Genomic DNA, 21129 nt, shown 5'->3' on the forward strand with positions numbered 1-21129 from the left:
ATAACAAGTATCTATAACTTAATGATGTCTATCATTACCATGGACGCAGAAGGCTCCAAATTCCAACAAAAACAATAGGTAAATTCTAGATTTGCCAAAATCTTATGTAATCTAATCTTTTTATTATGCAGCATCTAACTTTGTAGCACGTATGTGGCTTATTAAGACAATAAATAGTTCTAGATTTATTCAGGATCTTATGTAATCTTGATGGTTATAATTATTCTATTCCACACCAAAAAATGTCCTCTCGAGTCCGATGTAGTGTAACGGCTATCACATCACGCTTTCACCGTGGAGACCGGGGTTCGACTCCCCGCATCGGAATGTTTTTTGCAATTTTCTAACATATGAAATCTGTAATATCCCTGATTTTACTGTTTGGGGTTTGTTTAGAAAAATGAGGGTTGACGATATTTTTCTAAACTTTCCTTTTTGCAAATTTTACAAACATAGATAAAAACAGGAGTAATCAACATAAGCACAAGAGAGCAACCAAAAAGAAGAAGAACAAGAACGAACAAGGGACCAAGGATTACATAAGTTTAGATATATAGTATATAAGTGTATACTATTAGGTTATCTTAAATTAGGGATATATTTATATATCTATATTGTTGGAAGTTGGTGCCCTCAGCATACAGGGTAATGGCAGATATCATTAAGTTATAGATGCTTGTTTTACTTTTGTATCAAATACATGAATATATTCATTTTATAGTGTATACAGTATAAATTTTTGTATTTACTTTAGGGCTTCTTAAAGTTTTTCATTTCTTTTCAAATCTCTAAAAAGCATATTTGGTGAAAAATAAAATGGTTTCCCATATATTATTGTACATCTGTACACCACATAATATACAGAAAAACTAATCAAAAATAATTTTTATGGAAATGACAGTAATAAACTGTCATTTACCAATGCATACCGATTATACCAATTACTGTCTTCGACTATTATAATATCTGTTAGATATTTTCTGCACTTCCTGACTAATTAATAAAATTAGAGGCCAGTTCATACCACGACAAGTTCTGTCTTGTTGTGGTATTAAGTAGTTTCTAGTTTATAAATACAGTGCATATGAACACAATAGGTAAATTTAGATTCGACTAGAATCATATTTAATCTCGATGGCAATGGCTTTTTATTGCACAATAGGGAGTTTCTGTGTAATAAGATGTCACTACCGCTGACATTATGTAAGGTTCTGGTTAGATTTGGAAGTATGTGTTGTGTTACTACTATTACCAGAACCTGTTATCAAAAATACTCCATGAGGTTTCATTGAATTATTATTATTAATAATTATTATGTAAATTGGTAATTGACTAAGACATTAAAGTAGATAGCGAATTGAGTTCTGAAAACATATAAAAGGATAATACTTTTTAGAAAATAATATATCTTCCTTAGTTTTTCTTTTATGTATAACTTGTATATTACAAGTAGAAAAAGGCCAAAAAAGCACAAGCAATACTGTTCAATATATTTTCCATTAAAATTGTAGAATAATCGATTTATCGTCTGCAATAATTGCTGTCTTCAAAATATTTATAACTTAAACGGTGTTACCTATTAGATTATTAATTAAGTTATTTAAGACTTACTTTACCACATTTCTTGGGGGAAAGAGTATGTAAAATTAGTGAGTTGTTGAGTTATATTCTTTTAATTGCTGGAGATTTATTCAACAGACAAACTGTACTATTTAATATAAATATGTAATAAATGTAATAATATTTTATTTTTTAAAATATGTTATCCTTTATATCAACATTTTTAGAAAGTAGTAAAAATAAACCACATTTTTGTCTTGACTTAAGAATTAGGTAAGTCAGAATAGAGTTTTTTTAAAAAACTATATTATCTTATAAATAATTTGATAAGATGGTGCAATTCATTATTTTATATATAAAATTAGCGCTAAAAATTAGCGCCTTTAGTTATTGAATAAATAGTATATGTTCTCAATGTTAGATTAGTATATATAGTGTACAAATTTATGATTAAGTTCTTCGGTTTTTTTAGTTATACATAATATATAAGAATGATTTATAAAAGATGAATAAGGGAAGAAACATGATATGAAAAAAGTGTTGGCTTTATGTATTTTCATACTTAGAACATCCCAGCTATGCGCAGCACCTAATTGTTGACAAGGCTTGTTTACATCTACTAATAAGTAAACAAGATGTTCTCCATTTTTTGTTATAAATTAATATTTACTAAAATCTAATTGGCCTCTCTATTTATTCTGGAACGTTCTATTTCAGCAAATATGTATACCTTTCTTGGAAAATTTTGTAGATTCTTAATGTATATATTATTTTGTATAAATTGCTTTGTATTTGGATATTAAAAAATAATATATTACAGCATTTGTTAAGTGTGTTTCAAGCCCTTTATTAGAACAGGCAATATTAGTGATAAAACAAACTTGAAATGGTCTCTATCTGAATATAATTTTAAGGATATACTTGTCAAATCAGTGCTTTTAAAACTAGTATTAGTTGTATTAATTCTTTTATTAGTTAATCGTTGTTAGCTTTTTTTGTATTATTATTCATTTTTTATATTTATGAATAAAGTTAAATTATTTTGAGCAAGATGTTATATTTTCTTCGCTTAATCTTATTTTCAGAAGTTTCATTGAAAAAAAGCTACTGATTTTGATGTTTGCCATATTTTTAATTTAACTCTAATATGACTAATGATAGTAAAAAGAACGGTTCTGGAAACACTGTGTAATTTTTTTTGAATATAACATTAAGTTATTGAGAATTTTACCTTGTGTGTTGGCAATGATTACTATTTCCAGATCACGAAAATTAAATGTTACGTCAAGTAATAATTATGAAACAGTTAAATTCAACATGTGGTATTTAAATTGATATTTATTTAATGTTGAACATATATAAACACATTAGATATTCTGCATTGATACTTTATTGAATTTGATTCTTATGTAATTACATATTATGTATGCTGTATATTACATTATTTTTTAGAATTCACAAACGAAGAAATGAGTTACATAATATATTATCATATCGAATGATTTTATTTATTTTAAAAACTAGCATGATGTTCGTGTTTTTTAGTTAATACAGAATTACATCAAATATCTGGTATCCAAATTATAGTCCATGTATAAGTTCAGTGAGAATTGAAGTTATATGGAAAGCACACAACTTTATGAAATACGGTTAAAATTAATAATAGCTTCATATTGCATAAAAAGGCTTAAATCATACAAAGCAAGAAGAAAAAAGTTGGTTAGTTCTATCATCTATCAGTAGTCATTATTGTCGATATATATGATACTAGTAAGAAGGAAATAGAATGTAAAAAAATATCTGTTTGGTTAATGAATTATCTTATATTGTGTAAGACGGCAATGATACTTATAATATTTAAAAGTCGTTAGAACTTCTTTTTGCCTTTTTTCCAAAAGCTACAATATATATAGATGCAGTAATAAAAACAATCTGTGAAATATCAATTTCTCATATTTTGAATATGCGTATATTAGATATTTTGAGGTGGTAATTAATAATTATAGTAATGATATTTTTTTCTATTTTTATTTTGTTATTTCTTCTTGATTGTTCGGAGTGATACGGTTTATTTCTCATTTATTGGTGTACAAGATAGATCATAACAGTAAAATTCAACAGTTTATGTATAAATATAAATTGCATATAGAATAAAAAGATATCTTAAGTGCTATACACTCTCAATAGTATATTATATATTTTCCGGATAAAACGTCAAGTTCTATTTATATATATATATGTATGCATGTATTAATAGTAGTTCATGTTAGTTATTCAAAAGTTATTTGTTTCAATATATATCAAATAAAATTTACTTTTTATTTTCTTATCTTTACTTGTTCTTCCGTTTTTTTATTATCATTTAGCATTGCCAAGTAGTGGAAATTATGAACATTTCTACTATCAAATAAAATAAATATTCTCAATATATAGCTTGGTAGAAAGAATTTAATTAGTTAAGAAGCATTCAATTTACTAGGGTGTAAATAACCAAATGGCACAAAAGTAAAAAAACACTAATATTAATGTAAAAGAACTATGACGATACAACGATTATATTAGGAAATTTTTATTTAATTTATTTAAATAATATATGATATACTTATTTATTCAGATAATATTTAAAATTTCAATAAGTGTGGCTTGTCACCGCTCTTTAAGGAGAAAGAAGCAGCTAAGTATTGCTTTAATAATGGAGTCTTCTTGATTTCAGCTAATAAAGCCTTGTCAACAACCTTTTGGTCTTCAATCCTTTCGGTCTTGATTTCCTTTTGTTGTTGTTCTGGGAATAAGTTAGCTTCCTTCTTTTCCTTCTTAGATAACTTAGAATCTCTAGCGAAGTATTCAACGTTGAATTTTTCGACATTGACAGATTCGACGTTAATCTTAGTGGAAGTGGCAATGACGTAACGAGCATTGACTCTTCTTAATGGAACACCGTTAACCTTGAATGGACCAGAGACTAATAAGGTGTTGTCTTCTAAGTGCTTTAAGTAAACAACTCTTTTACCTCTGAAACGACCAGCCAATAAGATCAAGACGGTACCTGGAACTAAAGAGGCACGTAACTTTTGTGGTCTAACGGCCTTTCTAGTCTTCTTTGGAGCTGGGACGTCTTCAGATGGATACCACTTTGGAACCTATACAGAAAAGAAATGATTAATTGGAATCATAAATGTAAAATTAATCACACATGAAACAAAACAATATAATGTCATGGAGAATATTATCACTCTAGACAAAGTATTTATAATTGTTAGTATAACGAGCTCCACCAAAGAAAATCTTATGTAAAACTGAAATGGTTTCATATTTAATATATCTTTTTGGGTGATATAGTGGTCATGGTTTCTGGGATTGCAATTTCAATTCTTATTCTATATATTTAGTTATCTCTCCTGATGACAAAATATTACAACATATTACATTTCCACTTGATTTCCATATTATCCGACTCATTTATTGCTTTTATATAATCTATTTTCGATACTTGAACAGTTTTCACACACATGATATTTACCAGTTCATGTATACATAATTTTATATTTCTTCATTGGTTTTTCCATTTCTTTTATTTTTGCAATGGTGTAAATTTAACATACGGCTTGGGCACTCATTTTGTTATATATGTTTCGGGTTTCCTTAATCGAAGGTTAAAAAGTCAGCACTGCTGTGCAACTGCTTATTGTGTCCTTAAATGTAACCTTCAATTTTGTTATATTGAAATTTACTTCAAGCTAGTAATAACAAGGTTAACATTATTGAAGGCTATTACACATTATCAGAGACTCGCGTCAGAACAAAGAGATGCAAGTATTAAACAACTAATTCAGTTGCAAGGGTAGCAGAGGGATCCTGTTTCGAACAGGGAATGACTTCACCCACCTATCCCGTCCTCACCAGTAACGTTCTTGGTAATGTGATTGCTTCTAAAGGATTGGAACTCAATCACCATCACACTAACTCTCTCTACTCAGGAAGAGGGAGGAAAGAAGGATTCCACCAAGAGAAAAGAAATCCTTCCCCCCCGTCGTCCTTCCTGCATTCCCCAGACGGTAACTTCCGAAACTAACTGTCAGTAAAACAAGCTGTCCAATTTTCCTGGTCGATCTTGTTGCTCAGCCTAACATTGGGTTCCTCGGGACCGTGCGGGACAAGTGTTGTAATGAATGTGCTGCCCCAACAGGGTACCCAAAACTTCTCCTGTTTCCCCTTTCTGAACTTCCTTCCAAATCAAATGGGAGGTAGGCTGATTTTGGGCTTATATGCTTATGCGGAACGATTCCTTCTTGAGATATTTTTGATAAGAGACGAAAATTGTTCTTCAAGTTGATGTTTTTTTCCCATGCGGAGATCGGCATCCTAAATTAGAAAAACAGTCATGGTGCCCTTACCTCTTAAAAATGAGAATAAAAAATATACGTTAATTTTGTGGTGTCCAGATTTTTGAAATACAATACAGTCATTAATATTTTTTATATTAGTTTTACCATAATTCTATATACTTTTAGTCATGCGGTAATAACATTTATATAATTTGAATTTATTAACTTAATTCATTACTTATTTATTATATTTTACATAAAGAAAAAAAAGAATAAAGTTCGACTTTAGAATATATATTAACAAAAAAAAAATTAACATGAAATTTTGTGTATTTGTCTACGAAGTTTTATGGTTGATATTGAATTTGGAAAATAATACGACCTGTACCAATATTCACAGCAGCCTTCTCGTTGTCTTTGATCTCCGGATTACTTAAACTAACTTTACCTACACCAATGGATTTGTCTTTGGTTAATTTATGTGATTTCAAGGCCTCAAACTCGATGATACCGTCAGGTGGAGAACTGAAATGAGCAGATTGCGCTTGATAGTAGCATGACCCATCGGAGTCCCACTTACCTAAACCAGTTTTGAATATTTCATCCCTCTGCGCACCTTTAATTAGTGTGACTCTAACAGAAATATTCTTACCCAGGTCTGTAGCAGCCAAAACAGATATTTTGCCATGACCTTTAGATAAACTGAAAGAGGAACTGGACTTGACACTGTGATTTGAACCTTTCATTAAGTGACTAACACCACCCAGTGTAGGTATGGTAAATTTACTGTGATGACTATTTACACTTTTTGCTCTACTTTTTACACTTTTAGCACCATCAGTAGTCATTCCATCATTATTTGGCATGTTTGGCTCCTCATCATATGAAACTCTGTACTCTGGATAATTTTCACCAGAATCATGATTGCTCTTATTATACTGTTGATCACGGTTGTGGTTCAAGGGGTTCCTCATATTTTGAAGTTGTTCGTTAGTACTATCATCATTATTTCCTAATGAAATCTTGTCAAGTTCAGATGGTGCTATATCTTTAGATTTAGATTTCTCAAATGAATGTCTATTTGGGATCAATTTATTGGGGTTAATTGTCTTAAATATGTGACCACCCGCTTTAATACCACCAGATACAACAGTAGTACCAGTGCTACCCACAATTCCTCCGACTGTACCGATTGCTTTTAATGGTGCTGAATCAGTTAGACCCTTTTCCTGGTATGTTATATCTGGCTTAACATACTGAGGGACAAATGTAGTTTGTATCTTAATGGTACCTTGGGTATTCAATGGGTATTCCCAAACTTGTGTATTGTTGGGATTGATCTTTTTAAGGTCAAGGATTACTTCGCCTAAGAAATCATTGTCACCTGCACGATCCCAATCTAATAATTTCAACATTATTTTGCTTTTTATCATAGATGGAATTTTTAAGTTAACAGTTTCATTCCATACAGGATCTAGAGTCTTTTTAATGATATGTGTTTTGAATGTTTTATGTTCATTGACATAAACTTCGACAAATGGATCAGACTTACCGTTTCTATCAGCTGCCATTAAGTGAGATGCACTAACTAACTTCAAAGATAGAATACCAGTATCCATCACAGTTTCTTCGATAGGCAAATCCTTATAAGTTGGGTAGTAATCGAATTTTACTTCTAGGGAAGCGTTCTTGAACTCTATATTAGTTGGTGTATCAAATCCATTTTTTAATAAATCTAAAGTTGATAAGTAAACATCAGAGACAAAATCATCTTTATTCTTCACTACTTTCTTCCTTGTTACTCTAAACAACAGTTTGCTGTGTTTCAGATCCCTAATCATGACATTGGTGCTGTTACATAAGGATGATCCACTAATGTATTTATTGGAAATAAACACTGGATAATTGATATTGTCTACTAAGATCTGCAGATAGGATGAGGGAGGTACCTTCCCTTTTGTAATAGAAATAGATAAAACACCTGAGTTATGGTTAATTAATTCATCAAAAGGCATCTTTTCTTTGGCATTGATCTTGTTTTCATCTTCCTCAAACGGATCTTTAATTTCTACAATATGCCAATCATCAGGGTTCTTTTTCATTTCCTCCTTATATTCTGCCTGCATCTTTTCAAATTCTTCTTTCTTAGCTCTCAGTTCATTTTCTAAAATTTCAACTTCTTTTAATTCTTCTGCTGAGTATATCTGCATTGTATTGACGAACTCAAAACCTAAATTGATAATATCAGATGTTCTAATATTAGATTTATTAAACAGATTATATGTTTTTAATTCATTGTTGAATTCAGGTTTACATGAATAACCCTTAAAGTTTTTATTTTTTTGTAAAATTGAAGACACAGGGAAGTGAATGGTACCAATATGTCTATCAGACCCAACAGACTGATAATCAGCAACAGATAAAGATAATAGTTGGTTTTCAGACGTAATTGGAATATATACAACCCTGTCAAAGTGAGGTTTGTGAGTATCTGAGATATGCTCAGATTTGTACCTAACGTGCTTATTAAGACTAATAGTAAAGTAAGGATCAATATCACCAATACCACTTAATGCAGATCTAACTTCTACTGAAGCTACATATATTTTCATACTGCCTAGTGGCGAAGTGCTTAAAGTACTGATGGTACCGACACCAGTTAACTTGAGTGGCTTCCATTGGGATACAAAGAATATTTCACCTTGTGGAGAGGCTTTAATACTATCTTGGCCAGCTTCACCTACATTAATTAAATCTTCTACATAACCAGAATATGAACACAGTAAAACCTTACCAGAAGCACGATTATCGTATACATTAAGCGTTAATTTAGAATTCTCTTTGGATGTAACCAAAAATTCATGTAATTCATTCCACGAAGGTTCATTAATACGTTTTAAAATCCGATAGCGTTTGACTAGTTTCTTGTCTAAAAATAATTCTACAGATGGAGATAAAGAATTTGATATTTGGGAAGTAATTGGTAGGTGTCTGATTTTTTGTAATGTGAATTTAAGAATACCAGTATCAGACTCCTCTTCTTGCTCTTCTTCCATGTCTTCTTCTTCCCAGGACTCTTTTTCTAGTGTTTTTTCCTGTATATCCTTCTTGGGTTTTTCGATTATTGGATAATAATGGATAGAATAATTCAAAGTACCTTTATTTTTTGAACCAATAAATAAAGTATCTGATGTATTTTCAATAATAGGTGTTTGGTAAAGTGTATTCATATCAAATTCCAGTGAGCCAATTAACTGATCTTTTCTAACATCGTTAAAGTCCCAACAGTTCATAGTTAATTTCTGATCCAGGGAATTAATTAAGATATACTTTGTTTCATTCCAGACGGGGTTCTTGTTATCAGATTTAATTGTAGTATGAGCTTCACATTCTTGATAAGGCAATGATTTCTCAGTCTTTAAAACAACATAAGGATCGACGGTATTGGTGATAAAATCAGAACCAATCAAATTATTAGCAGAAGAGACTGTTATTGCGACAACACCAATGGCTTCGTTTGACTGAGCTGCCATTATCTCTTCGATATCAATATCCATACAATTTGGAGCATATAACATTGGACCAGCATTACTGTCAATCATTTTCTTAACAAAAGTTTTTAAGCCTGGTAAAAACGACATCACATCAATACCCAATGTATCGCCACCTAGTGGTTTTAAAACGAAATCAATCAATGGAGGTTCTAGAAATTGGATAGACACAATTTTAATGTTTGGGAAAGTCTTTCCAAATGTGAGTCTAACACGGATCTTACCAGCTACATTAATGTCTTCGACAAGAACAGAAAGAGTTTTAGATACAATACCTTTACCTAAAGTGACCCCTAAAGAAATTTTGGGGTTGATCTTTTCTTTAGCCTCATTTGGAGTCATATCAGAAACATCATTTGGGGTGAATGCAAAGGACCAATCCATCTCTACAACATCCTTGCCAGCTTTCGTATAGGATTTAATTCCCTTAATGGCTGGTGCTTTAGAACCTAAAGTGAACTCTTCTAAAGTTAACGCATCAATACCATAACCAGGAACCATATCAGAAAGGATTGGGTTTGTAATATCCTTGACTTGTCTAGATAGAACAGGCATATAGATAACCCAAAATTTGGATAGGAAGGAGTTCAACCACAGTGTAGTTTCAATTCTACCTGACATCGTCTCATCTAGTGTAATTCTTTTTAAATCATCTCTGATATTTCTATTGAAACGACGATATTCTGCATTATATACAGAAGTAGTGCCAAAAAAGACAAATCCCAAGGACCACCAAGAGAAGCCAAAATAACCAAAAAGCCATGCAAAGAAGCATGTGCCTACCATAAGTACAATATTTGAGTACCAATCACTATAAAAATTTTCTAGAATATATTTCTTCGTAAAAGTAGCATTAGCAATATCTATAACACCTCTTCCAGAAAAACTAAACCCCATTATCTTTTTCCAAGGGAAGAGGTTATTCACTGAATCAGTTTCTACTAGATTTCTTAAAGCAGCTTTATCAGCCGGTGATAAATCATCAAGTATACCCGGACCAGAAATCGATGTGTCATATTTGTTTATATCTCTACTAACAATACCTTTTATATCTTTAGAATGTAATCTTTCTAAAAGAATAGATTCTAAAGTACCTTCTTTATTGGCTACCGGCAAGTCCCTAGTTTGACTCATATTTGCAGCGACAATAACATCTGGAATACCATTGCTTTCCTTGGGGTTGCTATCAGAGTCATTTTGACTAATACTAGATTTTTTGTTAATTCTTAGGCTGTTATTATCTATAGACGGATGGTGTTCCGCCCCTGAAACATACGTTTCTTGAACCTGTTTGTTCGAATTATCAACCTTGACATGTTGTTCATTGCTGGGTGACTCTAATGGAACTAGTGGTTCAGACTCCTGTGCAAATGTTGACATTTTAGTATTTTTCTAATTAATGAAACGTCACTTTATTATTATGAAGTCACACAAGAATAATTAATAAATACAATAAATGTTGATTTTTTTTATGAATGTTGTTCTTGCTAGGATGAACATTAAGAAAGAACTAAAGGAGGAATAAAGTTTTTTTGAATAAACAGTAGAGGTTATTTATAAGGTGATTATGATTCAATGTTGAAGGATCATAAATAAAACTGTAAATCTAACAATATCAGGCAACTCCTTATTTGTTTTGTTTTGTTTTCGCTATTGTTTTCCCCTGGTGTCTTGAGGGAAGGAAATTTTTGCTAAGTTGGCGACGCTATCAAAATGCATTTAACCCGCACTTTACCGGCAGGAGCCTTTTATATTCCGTTAGATCAAGAGAAGATGTATAACGTAGCAGTATGTAAAGATATTATTATTCGATGTAAAGATGTGTCTATCTATTCATATACGTATGTAAAAGCTCTGTATATAATAACATTTCTCAAGAATATCTAGAAGCTAGCTCCGCACGTTTTTTAACGGCTTGAACTATTTGATCTTTAGTGAACAACCTGCTTTCAAAAAGTCTATTTAAGAAACAATAATGATAATTGATGTTCAAATCACTCAATCTAAAGGAACAATAAATTAGTTGAAGACAGATGGAATTGTTTAGAATTTCTGTAGAGACATTTTTGAATTCCTCTAACAAACAATTAATACATTTACTGACCATCTGCAACATTAGTGGATTTGTGTCTACCATGTTTGTCTGTAATTGAAATTGTGGGATTAGATCATATTCTTCCTCTTCATCTTCCTTATCTTTCGTTGCTATATTGTCATATTTTGTTTCTTTTGTCTTAACATTTCTATTGTCGTCCCCTGATACAGCATTTGATTGTGTTGGTGATATTTTTTCACTATCATTTTGTACAGGTTGTTCTTCAGTATTCTCATTTTCAGCACTACTGTCTTCGTCTTTCAAAATATTGTTGGCAGTACTTGTATCTTTTATGTTTTTTTTGTCTTTTGATGGAATTAATTTATCAGTAATATCTTTTATCAATGGAATAAGTATAGGTATAGATTCAATACTAAAATTTTGGGAATATATGTTCAAAGAACTGTAGAGATGTTCTCGTACTACTTCAATCTTCCTTTTAATAATCATTTCAACTAGAGAATCATTCATTTCTGTATGTGCATCCAATGAATATGAAAGAATTTCATTACGAATAAATTCATACCTCATTGATAAATATACATTTAACAAGGTATTTGAACCCTTCACGTCGAATGGTGGTATGACACTTAAATAATTTAGAATCTTTTTGATTGAATTTACACTTAAATTAGTAGAAAGCAATTTTACCAAACCCACTGCCATGGTATTACTTACCTCGTTTAAAACATTGTTAAATATCCCTTTTACAATATCAGAATCTGGAAATTTCATTTTTAAAGATTTGCAGTAAGAAAAGACCATGATTGCTTCTTGGTAGTGACCGGTTCTGATACATGTTCTGGTCAAAAATGGTAATTCCATCAGGTCTGTGATATTTTGTAAATTGATCAAAATAAATGTCAAATTTTCTTGCATTTCTTCCTTATGTTTTTTTTTATTAATACGTTCTCTTAGTTTATCCAAAGCAATATGGAAATCATCTTTCGGTTTGTTGTTTTTGTGTGAACTCGAGGAAGACTGAGAATCCATTTTTGTCGTATTATCTGTTTCCAGTAATTCATCCACTGAAATCAGTTGGTCATCTTTTTTTTCTGGACTAACATTGGAATTTCCTTGAATATTTTGTGGATCCATTTCCCATAATTGTTCTAAATCTTCATGTAATTGATGCAAAACAGATTCGTTTAATGTTTCATTAAGGATCTGTGTTGAGACTATTTCTTTATTTTGAACCAAAATTTTTTTCAGTTTTTTCTCTAATATGGATAAATCGGCATCGATTTCACCTATTTCTTCCACTATTGTCTGATCAAGTGCTTGAGATGATAAATATGTCTCATAATCTCTGTCTGGTGATTGCAATATTTCATTCAAGGTTTTTAAACAATGTTCACGTTCTTCATTATTTGATACAATGTTGTCCAATTTTAATCTTTCATAAATAACATCCATTCTGATAAAATGGGAAGATTTTAATTACAATAACAATAATAATAATAGTGTGGTATCAGTTATATCTCTTTGTGGTTGATTTGTTAAAACTTAATAATAGCAGTAATGAACAAGAAGTGACAACGTTTGAAGGAAGAGATAACGGTCCAAAAAATTAGTTGAATTGGGTTTCAATGGTAATTCAAACAAAATGGTTGTTATTCTGTTAATTACATTTTTAAATTGTTCGTTGCAGGTTATCTGTATTTGTCTTCATGAAGATATTGTCTTCCTATTCAAGTGTTTTGTTATATTTCAATGATCGAGAAAAATGACAAAGAAAGGAATTGAAAAAATAAAAAGTGAAAAATAAAACTAAAACAGTACAAGAGAAGGAGGGGGGGATGGAAAAATAATCTGAAGGTTAGAAATGATCTGGCACCTTAGTGTATATTGTGTGCGCAAATTAAGAAGGTGTTATTCTCCCTTTTTTTCCTTTGTGACATGTAATTGGATTATAACTGTAACAGCTATAACAAAGGAATAACTCATTAATCTGTCAGGATGACAATTGTTAAATCTTTTGAAGTTCAAAACCCTCTTGAAACCAGTTTAAAAGGTTTTGCTTTGGCTAACCCCTCTATCACTTTAATACCAGAAGAAAAAATCCTTTTCCGCCAAACAGACAAATCTAAGGTAGGTTTAATCTCTGGAGGTGGTTCAGGTCATGAACCAAGTCATGCAGGTTTTATTGGTACTGGTATGTTAAGTGCTGCGGTTTGTGGGGACATCTTCGCTTCCCCGAGTACAAAGCAGATTCTCAATGCCATCAAACTCTTAAATGAGAATTGTAATGGTGTATTATTAATTGTTAAAAATTATACCGGTGATGTACTTCATTTTGGTCTCTCTGCTGAAAGAGCTAGAGCTTTGGGTATCAATTGTCAAGTCGTAGTCATTGGTGATGATGTTGCTGTTGGTAGAGAGAAAGGTGGCATGGTTGGCAGGAGAGCATTAGCAGGAACAGTTTTGGTCCATAAGATTGTAGGTGCATTTGCTGAATTGTATTCTTCTAAGTATGGATTGAATGGTACTGCTCAAGTAGCCAAGATTGTCAACGACAATTTGGTTACCATTGGTGCTTCTTTGGATCATTGTAAAGTACCAGGAAGACCATTCGAAAGTGAATTAACTGAAGGACAAATGGAATTAGGTATGGGTATCCATAACGAACCTGGTGTTGATATCTTAGAGCCTATCCCAATTACTGAAGAATTGATTGAAAAGTATATGTTACCAAAATTATTGGATGCCTCTGATAAGGATAGGGCCTTTGTTCCATTTACTAAAGATAATGATGTTGTTGTTCTAGTTAATAACCTTGGTTCAGTCTCTAATTTTATTATGTCTTCCATCGCTGCCATTACCACTGACCTGTTAAAGAAGAAATATGGTATTGTTCCAAAAAAAATAATTGTAGGATCTTTAATGACAGCATTCAACGGTAATGGTTTTAGCATCACTTTATTAAATGCATCCAGGTGTTCTAAAGAGCTACAAAGGAATTTCGAAGAAATCAAAGACGTTATGGATTTGATCAATACACCAACAGATGCACCCGGTTGGCCAATCGGTGAATTTAAGAATAAGATGGCACCAAGTATTGATGATAAGATTTTATCGAATGATATTAAAGTAAAATCAGTAGGTAAATATGATTTCGATGCCTTCGCTAAATGGATAAAAGCTGGTGCTAAACAAATTGTAGAAAGTGAACCTCACATCACTCATTTAGATAATCAAGTTGGAGATGGTGATTGTGGCTACACCTTAGTAGCTGGTGTTAACGGTATTGTTAACAATTTAGACTCGATCTCAAAGGAATATTTGTCTGAAGCCATGGCACAAATCAGTGACATTATTGAAGATTACATGGGTGGTACATCAGGTGGTTTATATTCCATCTTAATTTCGGGTTTTTCTCATGGATTGATCCAAACAGTACCAAATAAAGATGAACCAGTTACCAAGGAAGTAGTGTCTAAAGCTTTGGAGATTGCATTAGAAACTTTATTTAAGTACACAAAGGCAAGAAAAGGTTCTTCAACATTGATTGATGCATTAGAGCCATTTGTTAAGGAATTTGTCTTAACTAAGGATTTCCATAAAGCTGTTAAGGCTGCAGATGAAGGTGCCAAATCAACTGGTACATTTAGTGCAAAATTCGGAAGAGCATCTTATGTTGGAAATTCATCCAATGTGGAAGATCCAGGTGCTGTTGGGTTTGTTGAATTTGTAAAAGGTATGGAAAGTGCCATGTAATAGAAAGGTTAATTAAGATAAACCCGTATATCTACATATGGACATGATTTATGACTTTCTTAGTTTATGTATTTTTTTATGAACGCTTTTTTTTACATACACGAAATGATTTATAGAATTGTCATATAATGGTGAATGTGTATATATATGTATACGTATATATATATATATATATATACTATGTTATGCATCTATTATAATGAATAACATGTATTACCATATTATCCCTACCCTTACTATTACAAAGGTTACCAGAATATTGAAGATGGAAATATCACTTGTTTATTACATTGACATTTTAGACTGTGTGCATAGCTCATTATACTATAGATCAGATGGATACCCATACCCATATTAGCCGTGGTATCAATATTAGATGATAAGAATAAGCATATATTCTTCGTGCACAAATCATTTACAGTGAAACATGCCATTATAGAGACAGCTGGTTTCTTTTTCTCAACATACAGCAAGAGTTCCTGTTATCACAGAGGAGGGTGTCTTGTGTTTTTCTTTCTTTCCCCCGCAAGACGAAAACATTGCTTTTGGAACTTTTAATTCAAGTAAATGGATAAATTTGAAAAATTTAGTTGAAATAAATACAGAAAGAGAGAAATGAGGGCTAATTTGATGAGGAAGTCTGGAACTCTATATTAACGAGACGTAGGACATAGCTAGTATTGTGACATTTAGTTTTGTGTTTACTGTGTATTGTGTTTAAGAAGATTACGTAGGAAATAAAAAGCAATAATAATAATAATAACATACCAGAGATATCAATAATGAGTACTGATTTTGATCGTATTTATTTGAATCAATCTAGGTTTAGTGGTAGATTCCGTATTGCTGACTCTGGTTTAGGTTGGAAGCCATCTGCTGCTGGTGGTTCTGCATCCCATCAACTTAGGACACCTTTTCTTTTGCCCGCTGCTGAATTGTCTACCATACAATGGAGTAGAGGTAGTAGAGGCTACGAATTAAAGATTCAAACAAAGAACCAAGGTGTGATCCAATTGGATGGTTTTTCTGTGGATGATTTCAATTTGTTAAAGGGTGATTTTCATCGTAGATTCAATATCCAGGTAGAACACAAGGAACATTCTTTACGTGGGTGGAACTGGGGGCAAACTGATTTAGCTAGAAACGAGATGGTTTTCGCTCTTAATGGTAAACCGACTTTTGAAATCCCTTATTCCAGAATCAATAACACTAATTTGACCGGTAAAAATGAGATTGGTATTGAATTTAATTTACAAGACGAGAACTATCAACCTGCCGGTGATGAATTGGTGGAAATGAGATTTTATGTTCCTGGTGTTATAAATACTAAGAATGAGGATGAAGATGGGAATCCAATCAAAGAAGAGGATGAAAATGGTGAACCTATTGAATCTGATGGTGTGGAAAAGAGTCTAGCGGAAGCATTGTATGAAGAGTTGAAAGAGAAAGCAGACATTGGTGAAATGGCGGGTGATATTATCGTTTCTTTCCAGGATGTCTTTTTCGCTACTCCAAGAGGTCGTTATGACGTCGATGTCTATAAAGATACTATCAGATTAAGAGGTAAAACATATGAATATAAATTACAACATCATCAAATTCAAAGAATCATTTCTTTGCCAAAAGCAGACGACATACATCATTTGATAGTTCTTGCAGTGGAACCACCATTACGTCAGGGTCAAACTACATATCCATATTTAGTCATGCAATTCCAGAACGAAGAAGAAACAGAAGTGCAATTAAACATTGAAGATGAGGAGTATGAATCCAAATATAAGGATAAATTAAAGAAGGAATATGATGCAAAGACCCATATTGTGATGAGCCATGTGTTAAAGGGTATCACTGGTTGCAGAGTTATCGTTCCGGGTGCATACAAATCCAAGTATGAACAGTGTGCAGTTTCATGTTCATTTAAGGCTAATGAAGGTTATCTTTATCCATTAGATAACGCCTTCTTATTCTTAACTAAACCAACTATGTACATACCATTTGCAGATGTTAGTTCAGTTAATATATCTAGAGCAGGCCAAACCTCTACTTCTTCAAGAACATTCGATTTAGAAGTTTCCTTGCGTATGAATAGAGGTAGTACCACTTTTGGTAATATAAGTAAAGAAGAACAACAATTATTAGAGCAATTCTTAAAATCCAAGAATTTGAAAGTTAAAAATGAGGAAAAAGATGCCCAAGAAAGGCTACAAGTTGCTTTGGGTTCTGATAGTGAGGACAATGATATTAATATGGGTTCAGCTGGTGAAGACGAGGAATCACCAGATGAAGATTTCAAAATGGATTCAAGTGATGAAGATGATGAGGTGGCTGAAGAATTCGATTCTGATGCTCCCCTCTCAGATGACGAAGAAGATGATTCAGATGACAATAGGCCAACAAAAAAACCAAAGACAGAGTAAAAAGTTATGTTAAGAGTACATTACAGATAAAAATAGTTCTAGGTGATGTATATATATGTAAAAAAAGAGAGATAGAAGAAAGTGGAGTAATATATAGATATATGTATTTTTTTTTCTTTAAATTGGTGAATAACTAACTTTTTTTTTTGAAAGATTCGGATATTGTAGACACTTATCTAGTGGTAAAGTTGATGCAATAATTGTAATATAGCTAATGTGTATATCACAGTAGTAAGTTGTTGATAACTTTCTTGTCCAACTCAATTATTTGTCAAATTTATTTATTTTACGTTTCGTTCTTGTACGTTGTATTTCAATTTTCAACTCTAATTTATAGAATAGAAAAATTTAGTTCTATTTTTCTTTTTTTTCTTGGAAAAATCTTTAAAAAAATAAATAATTTTTAGAATAAGGTAAACCAAGCCTTGATTATATAGGAACTTAAGTATTATAAAAATAAGATAAATGTAAATATGTGGTGTTTATATAATATCAAACGTCGATGCAAGTAATTTTTGTAATACTATATCATATAACTAGTCGAAATAAGTGCAGATAACAAAATCAATTATCTACTGTTATGTCAAATTTAATAAATAAAACTAAAAGTTGACCAAAAATACAAATTACAAACAATACATCTTAGCCACAGAACGTTTTGTTGAGAATTTCTAAATAAAGTAGAAATGAGCAAATATTCTAATTTAAAAGAAGATTTAAAAGTTTTGAAGGACATGTATCCTGAAGTAGAACTGTTCTTCGATATGAACGCTATTGACAAGAATATTGTGCTTAGAGGAAAACTTCAATTTGATATGTTTCTACCAGGTGACCATTTGTTAGTTCGTTGTGAAGGATTTGAAGATTTAACTCTCCCTAAATTGTCTGATAATGTCTTATCCTTTTTAATTAACCCGGAATTTTATCCAAGCATCGAATACGGGCTCAAATTTGCTATTCATTCCTCATGGATGTCCAAAGATGATAAAACTTTTATAATAAAGGCTATCAATAAAGAGTTTAGTGAATTAACTAATCCAATGTCTGATTCATTTGATCCCACTACACCCATATTGATGTTACTTTTTGATTTCCTTATAAATGATGTTTCCAAACTTATATTCCCTAAAGATATAAAAATATGTCAAGCTAAAGAATCCTATAATAAATTTAAACTTTTGTTGAATATAATAAGTAAAAAGGAAAAGGAGAGAACAAATTTTAACTGCTGTATTTGTATGGAGACTAAAAAGGGTAATAAAATGGTTAAATTGCCTTGTTCTAATGAAGAACACCATCTTTGTATAGATTGTTTAACATCATATTATAGCACAATGATTAATGAGGGACGAATGAATAATGTTAGATGCCCTGAATGTGAATATCATGAAATTCGCTTAGAAACATTCCAGGATTTTCAAAAAATGAAGAAAGTATTGTTTACACCCACCATTCCATTCGAATTCTTTGATGGACTCTTAGCACAAGATATATGCCAAAGATATAGGGATATATTTTTCTCTCAATGTGCCATTAAATTATCAAAGTATTCACCTTATTCATGCTGTACCTGCCCCAGATGTGAAAAATGGTGTATCAAGAATAATCTAGATGATCTCATGATGGAATGTGATAATTGTAAACTCACATTCTGTTTCGATTGCCTTCATTCATGGCATGGTTATAACAATAGGTGTGGTAAAAAAGTCACTATCCCAGAAGAAGTTCTTGAAGAATACATCAATGAGACAGAAGAAAATAGTGCACGAAAGAAAGCTATTGAAACTAAATATGGGAAAAGAATGTTAACCCTAGCTGTTAGTGATTATATGGCTGAAAAATTACTTGAAATCGCTATTAACATCGAAGGGTCAGACTTACAAAGATGTCCTAAATGCAGATGTGTGGTACAAAGAAGTGAAGGTTGTAATAGAATGAAATGCGAGATATGTGGCACTTTGTTCTGTTATCTTTGTGGTGATTCATTATATGTTGATGATTGTTATAAACATTTTAGAGATCCTAAGTTACCTTGCTACGGAAGATTATTTGAAGGTATGCCAGGAACAGAAGACCTGTAATATTTAATATACAAATGTGTATTATCATCAATAAATAACAGAGAAAACCTATATCTTCATATATACATACACATATATACATATATATTCCTAATGGTTACGTTCTATTCCAGAATCCCATGGGATTGAATATCTGGTTGATAATGTAATGACCACTTAGGTCCTATAAAAGTAACCAAAAACAAATCTATTAGAGTGAAAAGCCATGATGCAATATAAATTGCAAATGATGTTATAGCCACTAATCTAACGACAAATTGTAAAAATGTTAATCTTTTATCCATAACAGCAATAGTCAAACTCTCGAAATTGTATCTAAAAAAGATACCTGGCACATACCCTGAATGTATCATGGAACCATCATTACTATGATAACGATATTCAGAAACAGAATATTGATTCGTATCTACCTCTGCACCCAATTTTTGATATATCGTAGGCACCACTGAGGTATAGTAAACATAAGCTGCTTGGGGATCAGATATATCAAATTTAGCCGAGGCGTCTAATGGATTATCGATATAAGGGTAGAAATCACCAAAGGAAAATTCATTAATCACATGTGCAAAATTAATTAGTTCAGACGGAGTAGTCCTAATATCTCTGTAACCAACACCTTTGGCAGTAATTTGCAATTCACCTGAGACTCTATTAACTGGTACAGAACCAAATATGTGACAACCATTAAGTTCAGGTAAATGATGATGAGTATCTGGATCATTTTCATCATAATAACTTCTCATATCAATCTTTTCTCTAAATTCAGCAGGAATTGCCTCCCCCAAGATTTCATCCATCTCTGGGGTAATAATATGTGGCAGATCATTGACTCTGACATCATAAGGGATAAAAAATGGCATATCTTCAAACTGTAGTTCTTCGGAAGCAATCTTTCTATCCATCGTGGAATCTCTAACATTGACATGAATGTATTCACATTTTAGATGGACATATAAATCTAGATTGATTTGCACATTTTCTCTTATTTCGGGATCCACAACATATTGTTGTTCTACGTAACCGCCAAAATAGTTACCAAATTCTGTATAAGCAATAAATAGTAAAAATAGATATGTCAGAAGAGTGGTAACTCCACCCTTTGATGATTTCTTCTTATATTGTTCCTCAGTTTTGGCTATACATAATTAACATTAATTAATTACTACACTAAGTAGCTTCAAAAATTGATTTGAGCATACGTAGATGAACAAAAGGTTGTATAGTTAGTAATAAGATACGTCAAACAGAATAAAATAGATATTGAAAAAAAAAAGACACATACGAAAAGCATCAAATGTCCTTAAACCAGCCATTAATAAGTTACTGATATATGGTGATCGAGATGGTGTGAGTCTGTTCTTGGTATATATCAGATTAACGATA

The 21129-nt window shown here is 31.7% G+C and overlaps 7 protein-coding genes and 1 non-coding gene across 8 annotated transcripts; 4 read left to right on the forward strand and 4 right to left on the reverse strand.

The window, feature by feature from the left end:
• The first annotated feature begins 255 nt into the window (after nt 1–255).
• Nucleotides 256–327, forward strand: PWA37_003169. The gene has a single exon. It is a non-coding gene; the product is annotated as a tRNA-Glu (tRNA).
• A 3854-nt stretch (nt 328–4181) lies between these two features.
• Nucleotides 4182–5177, reverse strand: RPL6A (60S ribosomal protein eL6 RPL6A; the record flags this gene model as incomplete). Its single annotated transcript, XM_064859703.1, has 2 exons — nt 4182–4691; nt 5163–5177. 2 exons carry the CDS (start codon nt 5175–5177, stop codon nt 4182–4184), a joined length of 525 nt encoding a protein of 174 aa, XP_064713076.1.
• Nucleotides 5178–6232: 1055 nt separating this feature from the next.
• Nucleotides 6233–10816, reverse strand: TCB3 (Tcb3p; the record flags this gene model as incomplete). Its single annotated transcript, XM_064859704.1, has 1 exon — nt 6233–10816. One exon carries the CDS (start codon nt 10814–10816, stop codon nt 6233–6235), a length of 4584 nt encoding a protein of 1527 aa, XP_064713077.1.
• A 493-nt stretch (nt 10817–11309) lies between these two features.
• Nucleotides 11310–12947, reverse strand: COG8 (Golgi transport complex subunit COG8; the record flags this gene model as incomplete). Its single annotated transcript, XM_064859705.1, has 1 exon — nt 11310–12947. The coding sequence occupies one exon, from the start codon at nt 12945–12947 to the stop codon at nt 11310–11312; it is 1638 nt and encodes a 545-aa protein (XP_064713078.1).
• Nucleotides 12948–13490: 543 nt separating this feature from the next.
• DAK1 (dihydroxyacetone kinase) lies at nt 13491–15248 on the forward strand (the record flags this gene model as incomplete). The annotated part of the gene is made up of 1 exon (XM_064859706.1): nt 13491–15248. The coding sequence occupies one exon, from the start codon at nt 13491–13493 to the stop codon at nt 15246–15248; it is 1758 nt and encodes a 585-aa protein (XP_064713079.1).
• A 782-nt stretch (nt 15249–16030) lies between these two features.
• On the forward strand, nt 16031–17665 carry POB3 (FACT complex subunit POB3; the record flags this gene model as incomplete). Its single annotated transcript, XM_064859707.1, has 1 exon — nt 16031–17665. One exon carries the CDS (start codon nt 16031–16033, stop codon nt 17663–17665), a length of 1635 nt encoding a protein of 544 aa, XP_064713080.1.
• Nucleotides 17666–18351: 686 nt separating this feature from the next.
• On the forward strand, nt 18352–19746 carry ITT1 (RBR-type E3 ubiquitin transferase; the record flags this gene model as incomplete). The annotated part of the gene is made up of 1 exon (XM_064859708.1): nt 18352–19746. One exon carries the CDS (start codon nt 18352–18354, stop codon nt 19744–19746), a length of 1395 nt encoding a protein of 464 aa, XP_064713081.1.
• A 104-nt stretch (nt 19747–19850) lies between these two features.
• Nucleotides 19851–21059, reverse strand: ERV41 (Erv41p; the record flags this gene model as incomplete). The annotated part of the gene is made up of 2 exons (XM_064859709.1): nt 19851–20788; nt 21029–21059. 2 exons carry the CDS (start codon nt 21057–21059, stop codon nt 19851–19853), a joined length of 969 nt encoding a protein of 322 aa, XP_064713082.1.
• Between the last annotated feature and the right edge of the window lie 70 nt (nt 21060–21129).

Source organism: Arxiozyma heterogenica (assembly GCF_036370985.1).
Source record: "Arxiozyma heterogenica strain weizmannii chromosome Unknown scaffold_27, whole genome shotgun sequence".
Lineage (NCBI taxonomy): Eukaryota > Fungi > Ascomycota > Saccharomycetes > Saccharomycetales > Saccharomycetaceae > Arxiozyma > Arxiozyma heterogenica.